We start from the raw sequence: 19,666 nt of genomic DNA on the forward strand, positions 1-19,666 counted from the left end.
CAAGGCTCAGCCTGATGCAACTAAAAGTGGTACATAGAGCCCACTTAACAAGAACCTGTATGAATAGGTTCTTCCCGGAGGTGGAGGACAGATGTGAACGATGCCAATGAGGCCCAGCCAAACACGCCCACATGTTCTGGTCCTGCCCCAGACTTGTGGAGTACTGGACAGCCTTCTTCGAGGCTATGTCCAAAGTGGTGGGGGTGAGGGTTGAGCCAAGCCCGAAAGTGGCAGTCTTCGGGGTTTCAAACCAGCCAGATCTATTTCTGGGGAGGAGGGCAGACGCCCTTGCCTTTGCCTCCCTGATCGCCCGACGTAGATCCTGTTCGGTTGGCGGTCAGCAGCACCACCTAAAGCTGTCCGACCTCTCAGAATTTCTCCAAATGGAGAAAATCGAATTCACCCTCCGAGGGTCAGACAACGGCTTCCACAGAATGTGGGAACCATTCATCCGATTGTTCTGGGACTTGTTTGTGGCCAACAAACTAGGAGAAGAATAGCCAGGTAGCCAGGAACCAGGGGAAAGCAGCCAAAGCATGAGAGGGAGAGATAGAACGGGGGTGGGGGGGTGGGAGGACAACTCTTTCTAAGAGGAAGGAAAGGCGAACCACGGGGGGTGAGGGGAGTGGGGGGGGGGCAGGGAGGAGGGAAGAGATAGGGAACAATAGAGAAGAGCCAGGGAGGCCGGGGGGGGGGGGGGGGGGGGGGCAGGGAACCGTTAACCAACCTGACATCCACAGGAACAGAGAAAAAGAAGAACACAGGCGGAGGGCGGGAGGGCCGGATTAAGCGGCAGCACGCACGAGAAGATAACGGCGGTGAAATCCGACCGGGAGAAGTGAGGGGCAATACCAGCACCAAACCCACTGGAGGATTGCCCTCCGGAAGTGCCTTGCCTGCACGAACAGATGCCTACTTACGTATATATAGAGATATCATATCCTGTGTAAATAACGGCAAAATATACTCTGTGCATAAATCCAATAAAAAATATTTTTTTTAAAAATCTGTTGTGTGTGGCACTGTATCAAATGCCTTCTGAGTCCATGTACACCACCTCAACAGCATTACCCTCGTTGACTCCTCCTGTTACCTCATCAAAAGCTCCAGTAAGTCAGTTAAACATGATTTTCACCTTTAGAAATCCATGCTGGCTCTTCCTAATCAACCCACATTTTTCCATGTATCTTCCAATTCTATCCCAAATAATTGTTTCTGGAAGCTTGCCCAGCACTGATGTTAAACTATCTGGCCTGTGATTGCTGGGGCTATCCTGAAAAGGTTTTTTGAAAGGGGCCGGAACATTTGCAATTCTCCAGTCCTCTGGCACCTCCCCTGAGTCTAGAGAAGACTGCAAGATTATTGGCAGCGCCCCTACAATTTCCTTCAATATCCTTGGGTGCCTCTCATCAGGTTCTGGTGAGTTGTGAACTTTCAGTACTGACAATTTATTCAACAGTTTGGGTGGTACGGTAGCACAGTGGTTAGCACTGTTGCTTCACAGCTCCAGGTCCCAGGTTCGATTCCCGGCTTGGGACACTGTCAGTGCAGAGTCTGCACATTCTCTCGCATGTCTGCGTGGGTTTCCTCCAACAGTCCAAAAATGTGCAGGTTAGATGGATTAGCCATGCTAAATTGCCTTTAGTGTCCAAAACAGTTAGGTGGGGTTGCTGTGTTATGGGGATAGGATGGAGGTGTGTACTTAGTTAGCGTGGTCTTTCCAAGGGCCGGTGCAGACCCGATGGACCGAATGGCCTCCTTCTGCACTGTAAATTCTATGTTAAGCATCTATGATATCCTCCTTATCAATTTTGAACCCTTCCAGGGACAGAGTTTCCTCATCTATCACCATGTCCTGGGTAATATCTACTTCCTTGGTAAAGACGGATGCAAAGTATTAGTTTAATACCTCAATCATACCCCCAGCCTTCATGTGTAAATTCCCTTTCAGGCCCCTAATCGGCCCTACTTCTTTTACTACCCTTTTACTATTTATATGCCCATGGAAGACTTTGGGATTTCCTTTATGTTGGCTGCCAATCTATTCTCATAATATCTCGTCATTTCTTTAAAGTGCTTCTTCACCTCCCCTCTGGAGGTAATGGGCAGGACGTTTATAGGAAATATGAGGGGAACCTTTTTCACCCAGAGGATGACTGGAATATGGAACTCATTGCCTCAAAGGGTGGTAGAGCGGGAACCCTCACAACATTTAAGAAATATTGAGGTGAGCATTTGAAATGCCATAGCATACAAGGCTGTGGACCAAGTGCTGGAAAATGGGATTAGAGTAAATAGGTGCTTGACAGCTGCCGCGGACACAGTGGGCTGAAGGGCCTCTTTCGGTGCTACAAAAACTCTATGTCACGGGTTCAAATCCCACCATGGCAGCTGGTAAAATTTTAATTCAGTAAATAAATGTGGAATTATCATGCTAGTTCTACAAAACCCATCTGGTTCACTAAGTAAATCTGGCATCCTTACCCAGTCTGGCCTACGTGTGACTCCAGACCCACAACAGCATGGTTGACACTTAACTGCCTCCCTAACAGGTCACTCAGTTCAGGGGCAATTAGGAATGGGCAGCGACAAACGCTGACCTTGCCAGTGAACCCCACATCCCATGCAAGAATTTTTTTAAGTTTGCAGAGAAATTGGCTTATGTTGTTAATCAGTTCTCTTATGTTTTAGGGTTCAATGAACACAACAGAATAACAAAAAATAAATCAGAAACAGATTAAAGGGATAAAACTTAAAGGGGCAGCGCCTTAAAGGGATGCTGCCTGGAACAAGAAGCAAATCACAAATGAAACTTGAAACGTTAACCCAACCGCTCTCTTTATTGCTTCTGTTTATGTCGAACAACGAGTGGATCCTATTCTCAATGACGTGAGCTGCTTTAAGATCCTGGGAGGAGAGTGATTGGTTATAAAGGGATCATTGGAATAATCCAGTTACATCAGTTTAAGCTTCTCGGGCATCGCGAGTGATGCAGTTTGTGAGTTGCAGAGGGTGAGTGAGGTTGCAAAGAGAGTCGGTGGGTTGAATTTCCTTGGTTGTTAGCTCGAGTCAGAATGGTGCTGAACTCCGTACACTGGTTTCGCAAGGGCCTTCGACTCCATGACAACCCAGCTTTGCAGCGATCCCTGTCGGGGGCTGACACCGTCAGATGTATTTACATTTTGGACCCATGGCTTGTAGCATCTTCAAACATCCGGATCAATAGATGGAGGTCTGTCGTTTGTATTTAATATTTTTTTATTGCTATGATCCAGTTTCTGGGAGTGAGAGTCAATGATTTGAGGGCTCTCGAATGAGGCCGCTATCAGCAATACGTGTTGAAGTAAGAATCAGAAATTGTCGATTAAACGTTGCCTTTTCGTGTTGATAAAATACGAGGGGAGGCGCTTCAGTTCTTTATGATTCCATGTGTATCGTGTTCAGCAGGTTTGCATGAGGTGCCCAGTGAGAGATTTAGAGCAAAGCACTCCTGCAGCAAGTAACAAGTTAGCTCTGAATTATATTTGACTGTGTGTCTCTGAATCGAGTATCTGGTTCCTCTCAATCCCTCTTCTGCTAGTTAGCACTGAACCAGCATCCCTAATAACAAAAACCTTTTAGACAAGAGCTGCTCCATTGTTACTCCAAATGCCAATAATAACGAAAAACGAGGAACAAACAACAACATTTTCAAAGGTTTTTTTTAAAATAAAAAGTTATTAATGAACTTTTCGGATAAGTAAGAAGTCTTACCAGTTTAAAGTACAACAGGTTTGTTTTGAATCACTAGCTTTTGGAGCACTCCTTCCTCAGGTGAATCTTTCGGACAAGTATAATGTTCATAAAAGTTTACAAGCCAGTGGGGCGGCACAGTGGTTAGCACTGCAGCCTCACTGCTGTCATGGACCTGGGTTCAATTCTGGTCTCGGATGACTGTGGAGTTTGGACTTTCCAACCGTGTCTGTTTGGGTTACTTCTGGGTGCTCCGGTTTTCTCCCACAGTCCAAAGATGTGCAGGTTAGGTGGTTTGGCCATGCTAAATTGCCCCTTAGTGTCCAAAAGGTTAGGTGGTCAGTTTGATTGTTGAGAACTTTTATAATGTTCCCTAAATGAACAAGGTAGAGGTAGAACCGCAGTTGCAATGCTTCTTTCTAATCTGTAGCACACTCTGCCTGGTACTGGGGTATAGTGACCCAAGGCTATTGGGACCAATGCTGGTTGCTCAGGTAACAGCCATATACATTTGTACCATTTTGTAATTTGTGGAACTGGATTTGTGGATCCTGGCTGCACAAAAGTATTGTGGGCTGTTGTTGGCCTTGCCTCTCTCCCACGCAGCAAGACCCCAACCTGAGTATTCACAGCCAACCCACGTTCCTGGGACTGCAAAACTGACTAGATCAGGTAAGCTCCATAATTAGGGATAAACAAGGTCCAGGCATTTAAAACTACTGACCTCATTTTGAAGCGACTACTGCCATATCAGGCAACAATACTCAAAGGTTGAACTCTGCTGACTTTAATACCATGATGGTGCAGTTTTGTACAGGAGGCTGCACCCACAATGAACTGCATCGACATTGTCCAGAACTAATTTTCATTGCATCCTCCCATGTAGCTTAGGGAAAAACTTCCAAATCTATGACGATAAACTGGATGTGACCCAGGTTTCAGAAGTGAAATGACTGCCAACCACAAATCAATCAACATCCCAGTATTTTCTCCCAGCTGGCAGATGGTAACTTTTTAAAGGTTTGTAAAACAATCTCTTGTATGTGTGTGCCCATATGAATGTAGAACTGCCTCTATACCCTTTTTATAATGCAATCCAAATCAATAGCAAATGGAATTTTGGCATTCATTGCTAATGGAATAGAATATTTGTGGTAGCATGACTAGGGGTATTACGGTACCTCAGAGGTGAGCTGCCATTGGTGCAGAGGACTCACTGCCCATTGGCCCGGGTAAGTCATGTGCCTCTCAGTCGATTGGCTGAGAGATAGGTAGCTCCGTCTACAGGGCGGGATATAAGAATCCGTGTTCCCCTGAGGTCGGCCATTCTTCTGTGCGTCTGCTGCCGGGCACACATCTTTTGCATTAAAGCCTTTTGTTTGGATCACATCTTCGACTCGTGTCCAATTGATGGTGCATCAATTTAATGCACAAGTTTTAAAAGATGGAGCTTCGTATCAAGCTGGAGTGCCTTCGACTCAGCCCGCAAACAACAAATGCAACAGCTGCATTTAAACACTGGCTAGTGTGTTTCAACAGTTATTTGAGCACAGCCGAAAACCGCCCGACAAGGGAACAAAAACTGCATATCCTCCACTTGTGCGTGGGCACCGCCGTGTACGCGCTCATAGAGGACACGACAGACTATGACGCAGCTATGGACTTACTAAAGGGACATTTCATCCGGCTGGTGAACCAGGTCTACGCATGGCACTTGCTGGCCACGAGACAGCAATCCCCAGTGAGTCCTTAGATGAATTCTACCAGACCCTCCTTGTTCTGAGGAGAAACTGCGCCTGCCCACAAGTTTCTGTGGCCGAGCACACCGAACTTTTAATTCGAGACACTTTCGTGGCGGGTATTCAATCTACCCAAATCCGCCAGAGACTCTTGGGGAAGGGAACTTTAAGCCTCGCTGAGGCACGGGCCCTCGCCTCCTCTCTCGGTATCGCTAACCGCAACGCCCGCGCTTACGCTCCCGACCGTGCGGCGGCCCCCTGGGCGGCATGGAATGCGACCCCCCCCTCACCCCCGCAGAATCTGACACCCCCCCAGGCCTGCACCGTAGGGCGCCCCGATAAACCCACGGGGCCCTGCTGCTACTTTTGCGGCCAGGCAAAGCACCCCCGCCAGTGCTGCCCGGCCCGCACCGCAACCTGTAAATGCTGTGGCAAAAAGGGCCATTACGCGGCTGTTTGCCAGTCCAAGGCGGTCGCTGCAGTCCCGAGCAGCGACCGCGGGTCCCCCGCCCCACGCGGCCCACGGACCTCGCTGCCCCCACCGCCACGAGTGATCACTGGCCGCTGCCATTTTGGGCCCCCGACGCCACGTGCAATCCCCGGGCGCCGCCATTTTGGCCCCCTGACTCCACGTGCGATCCCCGGGTGCCGCCATTTTGTTCACCCCCATCATGTGCAGCCGATGGGCGCCGCCATCTTGGATCGGCACCGAGGACCCCGCAAGTGACCACTCGCTGCCGGATGACAACGGCATCCGTTCCTGCCACGACTCGCCTCAGTAACGTTGGATCAGTCATGTTTCCACGGCGACCACAAAGATCTTCCTCAACGGTCACGAGACGAGCTGCCTGTTGGACTCCGGGAGCACGGAAAGTTTCGTCCACCCCGCCACGGTAAGACGCTGAGCACTTCCCGTTTATCCGGTAAAACAAAGAATCGCTCTGGTCTCCGGTTTGCACTCGGTCCAGATCACAGGGTGCTGCATAGCGGACCTCACCGTCCAGGGGAGGAAGTTTAAAAACTATAAGCTCTTCGTCCTTCCCCAACTCTGCGCGGCGGCACTCCTGGGGTTAGATTTACAGTGCAACCTCCAGAGCTTAACATTCAAATTCGGCGGCCCTATGTCCCCCTTACTGTCTGCAGCCTCGCGACCCTCAAGGTCGATCCCCCATCCTTGTTTGCAAACCTCACCCCGGATTGCAAACCAGGAGCAGACGGTACAGTGCCCAGGACTGGGCCTTCATCAGGTCCGAAGTCCAAAGGCTTCTGAAGGAGGGGGTTCTTGAGGCTAGCAACAGCACCTGGCGAGCACAAGTGCTGGTGGTTAAGACCGGGGAGAAAAATCGGATGGTCATAGACTACAGTCAGACCATCAACTGATTTACGCAGCTGGACGCGTATCCTCTCCCACGTATCTCTGACCTGGTTAACAGGATCGCGCAGTACAAGGTTTTTTCCACGGTGGACCTTAAGTCCGCCTACCACCAGCTCCCCATCCTCACGAGTGACCGAAAGTACACTGCGTTCGAAGCGGATGGGCAACTCTACCACTTTTTAAGGGTTCCTTTTGGTGTCACGAATGGGGTCTCGGTCTTCCAAAGGGAGATGGACCGAATGGCCGACCAATACGGTTTACGGGCAACCTTCCCGTATCTCGACAATGTCACCATCTGCGGCCACGACCAGCAGGACCACGACGCCAACCTCCGCAAATTCCTCCGTACCGCAAAACTCCTTAACCTGACCTACAATAAGGATAAGTGCGTGTTTAGCACCGACCGTCTAGCCACCCTCGGCTACGTAGTGCGTAACGGAGTGATAGGCCCCGACCCCGAACGCATGCGCCCCCTGATGGAGCTCCCCCACTCCCTTAAAGCCCTCAAGCGCTGTTTGGGCTTCTTTTCATATTACGCACAGTGGGTCCCGAATTACGCCGCCAAAGCCCGTCCCCTCATCCAGTCCACCACGTTCCCTCTGTCGATGGAGGCCCGCCAGGCTTTTATCCGCATCAAAGCAGACATTGCAAAGGCTACGATGCGCGCTATCGATGAGTCCCTTCCATTTCGGGTCGAGAGCGACGCGTCTGATGTTGCTCTGGCGGCCACCCTCAACCAAGCGGGCAGACCCGTGGCCTTCTTTTCCCGGACCCTCCACGCTTCCGAAATCCGACATTCTCGGTCGAGAAGGAAGCACAGGCCATAGTTGAAGCTGTGCAACATTGGAGGCACTATCTGGCCGGCAGGAGGTTTACCCTCCTCACAGACCAACGGTCAGTAGCTTTCATGTTGGATAATGCACAGAGAGGCAAGGTAAAGAACGATAAAATCTTGCAGTGGAGGATTGAGTTGTCCACGTACAACTACGACATCATGTATCATCCTGGGAAGCTGAACGAGCCTCCCGATTCCCTGTCCCGCGGCACCTGTTCCAACGTACAAGTGGACCGCCTTCGAACCCTCCACGCGGACCTCTGCCACCCGGGGGTCACCCGCTTTTTCCATTTCATAAAGACCCGCAACCTGCCCTACTCCATCGAGGAGGTCAGGACAGTCACTAGGGACCGCCACATCTGCGCGGAGTGCAAGCCGCACTTCTACTGCCCTGAACGAGCGCACCTAATAAAGGCTTCCCGCCCCTTTGAACGTCTCAGCATGGACTTCAAGGGTCCCCTCCCCTCCAACAACCGCAACACTTACTTCCTCAACGTGATTGACGAGTACTCCCGTTTCCCTTTCGCCATCCCCTGCCCCGACATGACCACTGCCATCATTATCAAAGCTCTGCATACCATCTTCTCCCTGTTCGGTTACCCCGCATACATTCATAGCGATCGGGGGTCCTCATTTATGAGCGACGAGCTGCATCAATTCCTGCTCAGCAGGGGCATCGCCTCCAGCAGGACGACCAGTTACAACCCCCGGGGTAACGGGCAGGTCGAGAGGGAGAACGTTACGGTCTGGAAGACCGTCCTGCTGGCCCTACGGTCCAGAAATCACCCAGTCTCCCACTGGCAAGAGGTCCTCCCAGACGCCCTCCACTCAATCCGGTCACTTCTCTGTACTGCCACTAACCAAACGCCTCACGAACGTCTTCTTGTTTTTCCCAGGAAGTTCTCCTCAGGGACCCCACTCCCGACCTGGTCCGGAAACACGTGCGGGTGCACAAGTCGGACCCGTTGGTCGAAAGAGTCCAGCTATTTCACGCAAATCCGCAATACGCGTATGTGGAGTATCCCGACGGCCGACAGGACACGGTCTCCCCCCAGGACCTGGCACCCGCCGGATCTCGGTCAGACCCTCCAGCACCAGCCACCCCCCCCCCCCCCCCCCCCCCCAAACACCCACTGCCCCCAGCAACGATGCACCCACAGCTCAGCGGACAGGGACCCCCTGGCCTGGCCCCCGCTAGCTCCGACTGGGGGTACGGACACAAAAACGAGGTCATCCCTCCCGGAGTCACGGACAACCATCGTTCCGACGTCACCGGCACCACTACACAGGTCAAGCAGGACATCGAAGGCGCCCACTCGAATGATTGAATCGATGTGACCTACAGGTGGACTTCTGGCTGCGGATGGACTCTTGTGATTTTTTGTTCTTTAACTGTTCACCTATTTCCCCCCCCCCCCCCCCCCCCCCCGGGCCCGGATTATGCACACTGTACATAGCTATTGTCTTTTCTCCTCTTGCATATTAGCTACGGGTCAGTGGGCAGCCATCGATGCAACGGAACGGCCTAAACATCTCTAGTCATACTACCAGTCTCACGTACTCATGGGAAACCCCCCCCCCCCTCATGCACGTCGCCCCCACCTCCATCTCCCCCGGCTTCCTTTTCAACAAGGAGTGAATGTGGTAGTATGACTAGGGGTATTACGGTACCTCAGAGGTGAGCTGCCATTGGTGCAGAGGACTCGCTGCCCATTGGCCCGGGTAAGTCATGTGCCTCTCAGCCGATTGGCTGAGAGGTAGGTAGCTCCGCCTACAGGGTGGGATATAGGAACCCGTGTTCCCCGGTAGAGACACAGGAAAAATGTACAAACTCCACAGTTACCCAGGTCCCTGGCGCTGTGAGGCAGCAGTGTTAACCACTGTGCCACTGTGCTTCCCTGTAACCTCTCTATTTATCAGTTCTATTTTAACAGTTGACTGTTTAACAAAAAATTAAGGCTTCATCAATAATTAAAATCTATAGCAATGGGAGCGGCCCAGTGGCACATTGCCGCCTGCGCCGCTGAGGACCGGTTTGATCCCAGCCCCTATCTGTGTGAGTTTGCACTTGTACCCCATGTCTTGTGCGTTCCTCCAGGGCTCCAGTTTCCTCCCACAAGTCCAAAGATATGCAGGTTGGGTGGATTGGCCATGCTAAATTGCCCCTTAATGTCCAAAAGGTTAGGTGGGATTACTGGTTATGAGTATCGGGTGGAGGCGTGGGCTTAAGTAGGGTGCTTTTTCCAAGAGCCAGTGCAGACCTGATGGGCTAAAAGACCCCCTTCTGCACTGTAAATTCTATGATTCTATGAATAAACTCAAATCTCTTCTAATTATCTTAAGGCACAATGGGAGCTAGAAGGTGGTACTTTAGTTATTGTTTTGTTACAATACACAGTTCACCAAGGTAACGGACTTTATTGTAGGGACCACCTTTTGGACAATTTTTTTACTTATTCGTGGGATGTCGGTGTCGCTGGCTTGACCAGCATTTACTGCACATCCCTAATTGCCCTTGGGAAGATGGGTGTGGAGCTGCTTTCTTGAACCGCTGTAGTCCATGTGGTTATAGGTACACCCACAGTGCCGCTAGCGAGGGACTTCCAGTATTTTGACCCAGCGGCAGTGAAGGAACAGCGATATATTTCCAAGCCAGGATGGTGGGTGGCTTGGAGAAGAACTTCCAGGTGTTGATGTTCTCCTCTGTCTGCTTCCCTTGTCCTTCTGGATGTCGTAGATGGTGGGTGGGGCAGGGGGGGGGGGCGCATTTCATCTTAATCAACAGATTCCTTTACCTCAAAACTTGTTAAATATTATATAATTGTTGTGACTGCTCAACAGTTGGAGAATTGTCATAAGAGACTGAGATATTGCACCAAATTGGTTTTAATCAGCAATAGAGATGGTAATTTGCATAAAAGTAGTCGGCCATTTAGGACTGAGATGAGGACTTTCTTCACTCAGTTCTGCATCTTTGCCGTCCTTCACCCCAGAGACGTGTGTTTGCTCAGCTGATGAATACATTCAAGACTGAGATCGGTAGATTTGTGTACATTGTGTTTAACAAGGGATAGAGAGAGGGAGCAGGAAAGAGGGGAATATGTATGTATTCAACCATGACCTTGGAATGGCAGAGTATGTTTGAAGGATGGTATGGCCTCCTCTCCCTCCTCTCTCATGTCCTTGATTATCATTTAATGCTTTTTCGGTCCTTTTCTCCTGTCTCTAGGTTTCTTCTCCAATGCTTGGAAGACCTGGACAGCAGTCTAAGGAAACTAAAATCCAGGCTTTTCGTTGTTCGTGGGCAACCAGCTGATGTCTTTCCAAGATTATTTAAGGTAAATTCAGATTTGTATCATCTATAACTTAATTTTCACCCCTTTGACAGCGGGGAGTTAATTGGCCTGCAGGCCCACCCTGATTTTTCAGGACCTGGGGGCAGCCCCTTGGTGGTGGACTGATGCACTATCAATTACGACGAGACGAGAGTAGAGTGTAATCAAGGCTTTATTACGCAGATATGTGTAGCGTCCCGCAGCTGCTGCTGAAATGGCTGCAGCTCGGAGAGCTCACACATTTATACTCCGCCTACTGGGTGGAGCCAGCAGCCCGGGATCTACCCCTGTACCTGTAGTACAGGAGCCTTACCGTAATACACCTCATATGCGATATATACAATACAACAGTGGTGACTACCACATGGACCACAAGGCCAGTGCTACAAGAAGGCTTTGCGTTCCTACCTATTTACAGGCCACCCTGTGGAGGGGCTCCCCCACCCACTCCAGTGGCCCTGCTGCACCGGCCATTATTTAGTTTAACGGTTTTAATGTTTGCTGAGTGGGAACCTTGTGAAGGAAGCATCCTCTCTCACCCTTACCTGGAATGGCAATCTGCAGCTCTTGCTTCTGCTGGAGAGCCTCTTATTGACCCACCCTCTGGTTCACATGTGGGGCATTATAAGTGTAAACAGGCATCTTTGTGCTGCTACATGTTTGAGCTATTAGCATGTTGTGTACTTATTGACTTTGCTGAGTTTGTTCTTTAAATTGGCATCGCCATCGCCTGTAACCCTAACACTCTACGGTGACATGGCATGTTTTATTTTTCTGTGCCAGGAATGGAACATGACACAACTGACTTTTGAATATGACTCTGAACCTTTCGGAAAGGCAAGGGATGCTACTGTAATGAAACTGGCAGAAAATGCTGGGATAGAAGTTATTGTCCGGAACTCGCATACGTTATATGAAGTTGACCGGTAATTAGTTATGTATATTTAAATCAAACAGACACTTTTTATTTAGTGTTCTTTTTTTAAGCGTAAAGTGCGCCATATAAAGGAAGTTAGTTCTATCTATAATCTTTATTGTCACAAGTAGGCTTACATTAACATTGCAATTAAGTTACTGTGGAAATCCCCCAGTACCTGTTTGGGTACACTGAGGGAGAATTTTTAATGTCCAATTCACCTAACAAGCATGTCTTTCAGGACTTGTGGGAGGAAACTGGATCACCCGGAGGGAACCACACAGACACGGGGAGAACGTGCAGACTCTGCACAGACAGTGACCCAGCTGGGAATCGAACCTGGGAACCTAGAGCTGTGAAGCAACAGTACTGCCTAATGTGCTAACGTGCTGCCCTGTTTCGGATAACCGATCATAAAATAAGAGATGGGGTGGGAGAAGTTCACTTAGCCTTCAAGCCTGGTCTGCCATTGTCAGATCACACTGATCTTTAACTTAAACTTCACTTTACCGATCAATTTCTATATCCCTTCATTCTCATTGCGTCATAGAATTTCAGTTCTGAATCTAATCAATCGCCACAACCCTCTGAACGAAGAAATTTCTCCTCATCTCGGTCCTAAACGGCCAACCCCTTTTATCCTGAGACTTTTGCCCTGAGCTCGACTCCCCAGCCAGTGCCTCCGAATGTAGTTCAAATACTTCAAAGAATACAGTTGTAAAATAAAGATATTGTGCTGTAATTGGGAGTATATTTTACATCACTGTCACTTTGACTGAAAAGCAGCTTTTGATTTCTAGACTTTTAAGAATGTCTACAACTGCCATGCGGAGATTTGAACTCAAATACTCACGTTGTGAGAAGCGTGTGTGTGTGTGTGTGTGTGTGTGTGCAGAGCTGAGTTATTGTATTTTGCCACCTAGTGTTCAGGTTAACGGGAGGAAGGTCACACTGCTGTACATGTGATGTAACAAATCAGTCACAGGAAAGCCGCCCAGTCACCAAACTAAACATGTGCCGGCTAAACTGAGTCAAATAAACATGTGGCATCCATCTGGTAACAGTACAATTAGGCTCGTAATGCACAAAGGACGGAACAGTTATATAACTCTAGCATTAGATTATTTTCATTGCTGTTAGCAAATTTAAATGTTTGTGCATTTTCTTTTAAAGCCATATATTTATTGCTCCCCGTTGTAAAAGTGATTTTTTAAAAATATTTTATTCGGACATTTGCATAAACAAATAACAAACAAAACAAATGAAAGCAGAAGTTAAATTATACAACATAATAAATAACCAACCCCCCCCCCCCCCCCCCCCCCGCCGCTTTACCTCCTCCTCCCGTCCTCCCTCCCCCGCCCCCCTACTGATACCTCAATCCTCCTTAAAGAAGTCAATGAACGGCTTCCACCTCCGATGAAAAAACCCATCAACTGACCCCCTCAGGATGAACTTGACCTTTTCCAGCCTCAGGGATTCCGCCAGGTCACTCGCCCACACCCCTGCTTTTGACGGATCCGAGTTCCAAACAAAATCCGTCTCCGGGCTATCAGGGAGGCAAAGGCCAAAACATCGGCCTCTCTCGCCCCCTGGACTCCCAGGTGGTCTGATACCCCAACTATCGCTACTTCTGGACTCGGGGCCACCTTCGTACCCAACACCTCGGACATTACGTCCGCAAACCCCTGCTAGAGCGCCTTCAGCTTCGGACATGCCCAAAACATGTGGACATGATTCGCGGGCCTCCCCGCGCACCACCCACACCTGTCCTCTACTCCCTCAAAGAACCTACTTATCCTCGCCACAGGTCGTATGTGTCCTGTGAACTTCTTTAAACTGAAGAAGACTGAGCCTTGCAGATATTTTTGTGCTTTTTAAAATTAAATATTTTCAATAACAGAATTATGAAATTAGTGTGGGCTGTTATTAAAACAAAAGTTTCGCCTCTTTTTTTTTTTAAACACCTTGCTATGAATGATAAAAGTTCATCTGTAATGTATTTCCAGAATAATCGAGGCAAATGATAATAAACCCCCACTGACTTTCAAACGTTTTCAAACAATCATCAAGCAACTGGAGTTACCCAAAGCTCCAGTCAACCCGGTAACACTGGACCAGATGGAAAAGTGCACCCGAACTATCCAAGAGAACCATGATCAGATGTATGGGATACCATCGCTGGAAGAGCTTGGTAAATAATAATGGCATTTGTAACGCAATTCGCTCCTTTTTTTTTCTGATTTACTCGGATGTCATTTGGGAGCAGCATGCATCATATACACAATGTTCTGCAGAAACTCCCTAAGCCTCCTTCAACAGCAACTTCCAAACCTGTGACTCCACCAACTAGAAAGACAGGATCAGCAGGCACGTAGGAAAATCACCGCCTGCAAGATCTCCTCCAAGTAACATGTTATCCTGACTTGGTGCTATATAGCCATTCCTCATTGGCACTGGATCACAAATCCTTCCGAACAGCACTGTTGGTATAACTACAACAGATGGACTGCAGCGGTTCAACAAGGGACTCACTGACAATAAAGTCAGGGACACTTACACATGCCATGAAATAATTTTTTTTAAAGTTCTATCTGTCAAAAGGTTGGATTCAAGTTCTCATGCAGAGATCTGAGCATACAAATCTAGGCTGATGGCCCTAGTGCATGGGAGCGTTGAACTGTTGGATGTGCAATCTTAGTTTAGGTTCTGTCTATTCTTGTCAAATGGTTGCAAAGAAAAATTCCTTGACACTCGAACAGATCAAGAGGGTTAGCGCTGGTATCATAGCTGAAATTTATCTCTTTATCAACATAATAAACAGATTGTTTGACCATTATCAAATCAATGTTTTGTGAGAGTTCGCTGTGCACAAATTGTTCACCCAGATTGCACCTCTAAAGTACTTCATTGACTGTAAATGTCGGAGGTTATGTGATATAAAAGCAAGTCATTGTTTTTAATTAGCTGGTAAGCTTTTTTTTTAAAATCCTATCCAGTCAAGTTTTGTTTAATTGGAAACCGTGGTCTCTATTTGTGCTGAACATTGAAGAAGTGATCCAGGAGGGTTTTGTGGGGGCAGTAGCGTAGTGGTTAGCTGGCCACTAAGAGGAGCAGTATTGAGCTACCCGGCTCCACATTCGGGTAAGCATATTTTAACACGGAAAACACTTCATTTTGTATAGCACCTTTTCACCATCATAGGACGTCCCAAAGTGCTTCACAGCCAATTGAGTCGCTTTGCAATGTGGTCATTGTTGTAATGTAGGAAACAAGATTTCCTCTCTGCTGTAGAAACAGAAAGTGCAGAAAATACTCTGGTCAGTCGGCATCTATGGAAAGAGAAACAAGAGTTAATGTTCCCTTTCTGGTTGCTGTGCAGTGGTCCCCAAGTTGGTCAGGGAGTATGTAGAACTGTCTTTCCTGGACACTGCTAACCCGGTTTTGCATAGGGACCACCAAACTGTGGTTTGCATAAGTAAAGGCCCTAATGTCTATTAGGGGCAGCAGGGTAGCATGGTGGTTAGCATAAATGCTTCACAGCTCCAGGGTCCCAGGTTCGATTCCTGGCTGGGTCACTGTCTGTGTGGAGTCTGCACGTCCTCCCCCTGTGTGCGTGGGTTTCCTCCGGGTGCTCCGGTTTCCTCCCACAGTCCAAAGATGTGCGGGTTAGGTGGATTGGCCATGCTAAATTGCCCGTAGTGTCCTAATAAAAGTAAGGTTAAGGGGGATGTTGTTGGGTTACGGGTATAGGGTGGATACGTGGGTTTGAGTAGGGTGATCATGGCTCGGCACAACATTGAGGGCCGAAGGGCCTGTTCTGTGCTGTACTGTTCTATGTTCTATGTCTGTTTCAGGCCTGGGCCATGGATGCTTTTTTTGCCTATACCAATAGGGCCTATGAACCATTAAACCAGTGTCCTGTCTGTTTGGTCAGGGTCGATGTTAAAAGTCCCATGCTGCTATTGGGAGAAGGTGGGGAGTTCCCCTGCTATCCCGGGAACAGATTCATTTTAATGTTAATATTGGGAATGAAATACTTCGAGGAAAAACATAGCTCCCGGGGATGAGATGGGATTAATTGGACAGCCCTACCAAAAACCAGCACAGGCATGATGGGCAGAATGGTCTCCTGTGTTGCATCATCTGTGAAATTGTTCATGCAGCAGTAAAGAGAACCAAATCAGGAACCTCCACCTCGCTTTCAGTATTATGGATCAGCAAGATGGTGGACGTGTGTTTAAACTCCACTGAGGCATGGCACAATCGTCTTGCATAGGTTTCATGATTACTTGGACTGTTTTTTTTCCAGGATTTGATACAAGTGAACTTGGTCCTGCTATATGGCAAGGAGGGGAGACAGAAGCCCTGGCACGATTATCCAAACACTTGGAACAACAGGTATTTAAATACTGGTCCTAATCTTTGTGTATTATAATAAGAACAGGGTTATGAGTATAGTATTCCACCTTGAGATAATTCCTGTTACCTTTCACTGTCAAGCATCTGGGTCTCTTTCCAATTCTCAAATAACACCCTGCATCTCCTCCCACCAAATTCACCTGTGAACCCGGCTATATTTGTTTTACAATGTTAAATTTTATCCAATGTGAGAGGCCTAAATGGGTCCTACCTGTTAACTCTATTTTCCTTAGCAAAGTCAATAGCCAGGGAATTAAAAAAAAAAAAATTCTTTCATGGGGTGTGGGCATTGCTGGCCAGCATTTGTTGCCCATCCCTAATAGCCCTTGAATAGCTGTGCCATTTCAGAGGACAGTTGAGAATCAATTTCTGCGTTTCTGGAATCGCATGAAAGCCACGCTGCATAAAGAAGGCAGTTTTTTTTCCCTTGAAGGACCTTTGTGAACCAGATAGGATTTTAACAATCCATGATGGTTTCATGGTTACTATTATAGCGATTAGCTTTCTGTTCCATATTTATTAATTGAATTTAAATTCCACCACCAGCTTCTGTGGTGAACCCAATTGCCCAGACAAAAGTTGTGTTTTTCTTTTTTTTTTTAAATAATTTTTATTGGAATTTTTCACAGAAAATATAACAACAAACAATGAAATACAACAAAATAACCCCATAATAACTATAACACCCCCCCAGACCGTATCAACGCATATATCACATCCCCCCAACCCCAATGAACAACAAGAGAACTTAAAAATAAATTAAAATTAAATAAACAAACATAGTCATCGTTTCCCCCCCCCCCCCCCCCCCCCCCCCCCCCCCCCCCCCCCCCCCCCCCCCCCCCCCCCCCGGTTGCTGCTGCTGTCCCAGTGCCCTATCGTTGAGCCAGAAAGTCGAGGAAAGGTTGCCACTGCCCAAAGAACCCTTGTACCGATCCTCTCGGGGCGAATTTGACCCTCTCTAGCTTGATAAATCCCGCCATGTCGTTGATCCAGGTCTCCACGCTTGGGGGCCTCGCATCCTTCCATTGTAGCAAGATCCTTCGCCGGGCTACTAGGGACGCAAAGGCCAGCACACCGGCCTCTTTCGCCTCCTGCACTCCCGGCTCCACCCCAACCCCAAAAATCGCGAGTCCCCATCCTGGCTTGACCCTGGATCCCACCACCCTCGACACTGTCCTCACCACTCCCTTCCAGAACTCCTCCAGTGCCGGGCATGCCCAGAACATATGGGCATGGTTCGCTGGACTCCCCGAACACCTGACACACCTGTCTTCGCCCCCAAAGAACCTACTCATCCTAGACCCGGACATGTGGGCCCGGTGCAGCACCTTGAATTGGATGAGGCTAAGCCACGCACATGAGGAGGAAGAATTAACCCTCTCCAGGGCATCAGCCCATGTCCCGTCTTCGATCTGTTCCCCCAATTCCTCCTCCCACTTAGCTTTCAGCTCCTCTACTGACGCCTCCTCCACCTCCTGCATAACCTTGTAGATATCAGATATATTCCCGTCTCCGACCCAGACCCCCGAAAGCACCCTGTCACTCACCCCCCTCGCGGGAAGCGAAGGGAATCCCTCCACCTGCCATCTAGCAAACGCCTTTACCTGCAGATACCTGAACATGTTCCCCGAGGGGAGCCCAAATTTCTCCTCCATCTCCCTCAGGCTCGCAAACCTCCCATCAATAAACAGGTCCCTCAGCTGTCTGATGCCCGCTCTGTGCCAACCCTGAAATCCCCCATCAATGTTCCCCGGGACGAACCGATGGTTCCCCCTTAACGAAGCCTCCATCGAGCCCCCCACTTCTCCCCTATGTCGCCTCCACTGCCCCCAAATCATGAGGGTAGCCGCCACCACCGGGCTCGTGGTATACCTCGTGGGAGGGAGCGGCCACGGCGCCGTTACCAGGGCCCCCAGGCTTGTATCTCCACAGGACGCCCTCTCCATCCGTTTCCATGCTGCCCCCTCCCCCTCCATCACCCACTTGTGCACCATCGACACATTGGCCGCCCAATAATACCCCGAGAGATTGGGTAATGCCAGCTCCCCCCCCCCATCTCTACCCCGCTCCAAGAAGACCCTCTTCACCCTCGGGGTCCCATGCGCCCAAACAAAGCTCATGATGCTGCTAGTAACCCTTCTAAAAAAGGCCCTAGGGATAAAGATGGGCAAACACTGAAAGAGGAACAAGAACCTCGGGAGAACCGTCATTTTGGCGGACTGCACTCTACCCACCAACGATAGCGGCACCATGTCCCACCTTTTAAATTCCTCCTCCATCTGCTCCACCAGCCTGGTAAAATTAAGCTTATGGAGAGTCCCCCAACTCCTGGCCACCTGCACCCCCAGGTATCTGAAACTCTTCACTGCCCTCTTAAACGTGAGCCTCCCAATTCCCTCCTCCTGATCACCCGGGTGTACTACAAATACCTCGCTCTTGCCTAAATTTAACTTATAGCCCGAGAAGCCCCCAAATTCCGCTAACAGCTCCATCACCCCCGGCATTCCCCCTTCTGGGTCCGCCACATACAACAGCAGGCCGTCTGCATACAGTGATACCCGATGTTCCTCCCCACCCCGCACCAGACCCCTCCATCTCCCTGACTCCTTCAACGCCATAGCCAAAGGTTCAATCGCCAATGCAAAGAGCAAGGGGGACAGGGGGCACCCCGGCCTGGTCCCACGGTAGAGCCTAAAGTACTCGATCTCCTTCCATTGGTAACTACACTCGCCATCGGAGCCGCGTAGAGCAGCCTCACCCATTTGATGAATCCCTCCCCGAATCCGAACCGCTCCAGCACCTCCCACAGGTACCCCCACTCAACTCTATCAAACGCTTTCTCTGCATCCAGCGCCACCACTATCTCTGCCTCCCCCTCCACTGGCGGCATCATAATAACATTTAGCAATCTCCGCACATTCGTGTTGAGCTGCCGTCCCTTGACAAATCCTGTCTGATCCTCGTGTATCACCCCGGCACACAATCCTCTATCCTGGTGGCCAGGATCTTCGCCAGCAACTTAGCGTCAACATTGAGGAGCGAGATAGGCCTGTATGATCCACACTGCAAGGGGTCCTTATCCCGCTTCAGGATCAGAGAGATCAGTGCCCGCGACATCGTCGGGGGCAAAGCCCCCCCCCTCCCATGCCTCATTGAAGGCTCGCACCAACAGGGGGCCCACCAGATCCGCATACTTTTTATAAAATTCCACCGGGAACCCGTCCGGCCCCGGCGCCTTACCTGACAGCATTTGTCCAATCCCCCTGACTAGCTCCTCCAACTCTATCGGCACCCCCAGCCCCTCTACCA

General features: G+C 49.3%; 1 protein-coding gene across 11 annotated transcripts in view; it reads left to right on the forward strand.

Moving 5' to 3' along the window:
* Positions 1 to 2,907: 2,907 nt before the first annotated feature.
* cstf3 (cleavage stimulation factor, 3' pre-RNA, subunit 3) overlaps positions 2,908 to 19,666 on the forward strand; it is a 221,347-nt gene continuing 204,588 nt past the window's right edge. For 2 of the 11 annotated variants that reach the window (XM_038807807.1, XM_038807808.1), the window contains exons 1-5: positions 2,963 to 3,232; positions 10,911 to 11,019; positions 11,800 to 11,942; positions 13,942 to 14,126; positions 16,245 to 16,333. In XM_038807807.1, the coding sequence (XP_038663735.1) occupies positions 3,075 to 3,232; positions 10,911 to 11,019; positions 11,800 to 11,942; positions 13,942 to 14,126; positions 16,245 to 16,333 (684 nt within the window). In that variant the 5' untranslated portion in view covers positions 2,963 to 3,074. Of the gene's footprint in view, positions 3,233 to 4,733; positions 4,753 to 10,910; positions 11,020 to 11,799; positions 11,943 to 13,941; positions 14,127 to 16,244; positions 16,334 to 19,666 lie in introns of those variants that run through there. The other 9 variants (XM_038807814.1, XM_038807812.1, XM_038807815.1 and 6 more) reach the window with 9 other exon arrangements.

Source organism: Scyliorhinus canicula, chromosome 9 (genome assembly GCF_902713615.1).
Source record: "Scyliorhinus canicula chromosome 9, sScyCan1.1, whole genome shotgun sequence".
In the NCBI taxonomy this organism is placed as follows: Eukaryota; Metazoa; Chordata; class Chondrichthyes; order Carcharhiniformes; family Scyliorhinidae; genus Scyliorhinus; species Scyliorhinus canicula.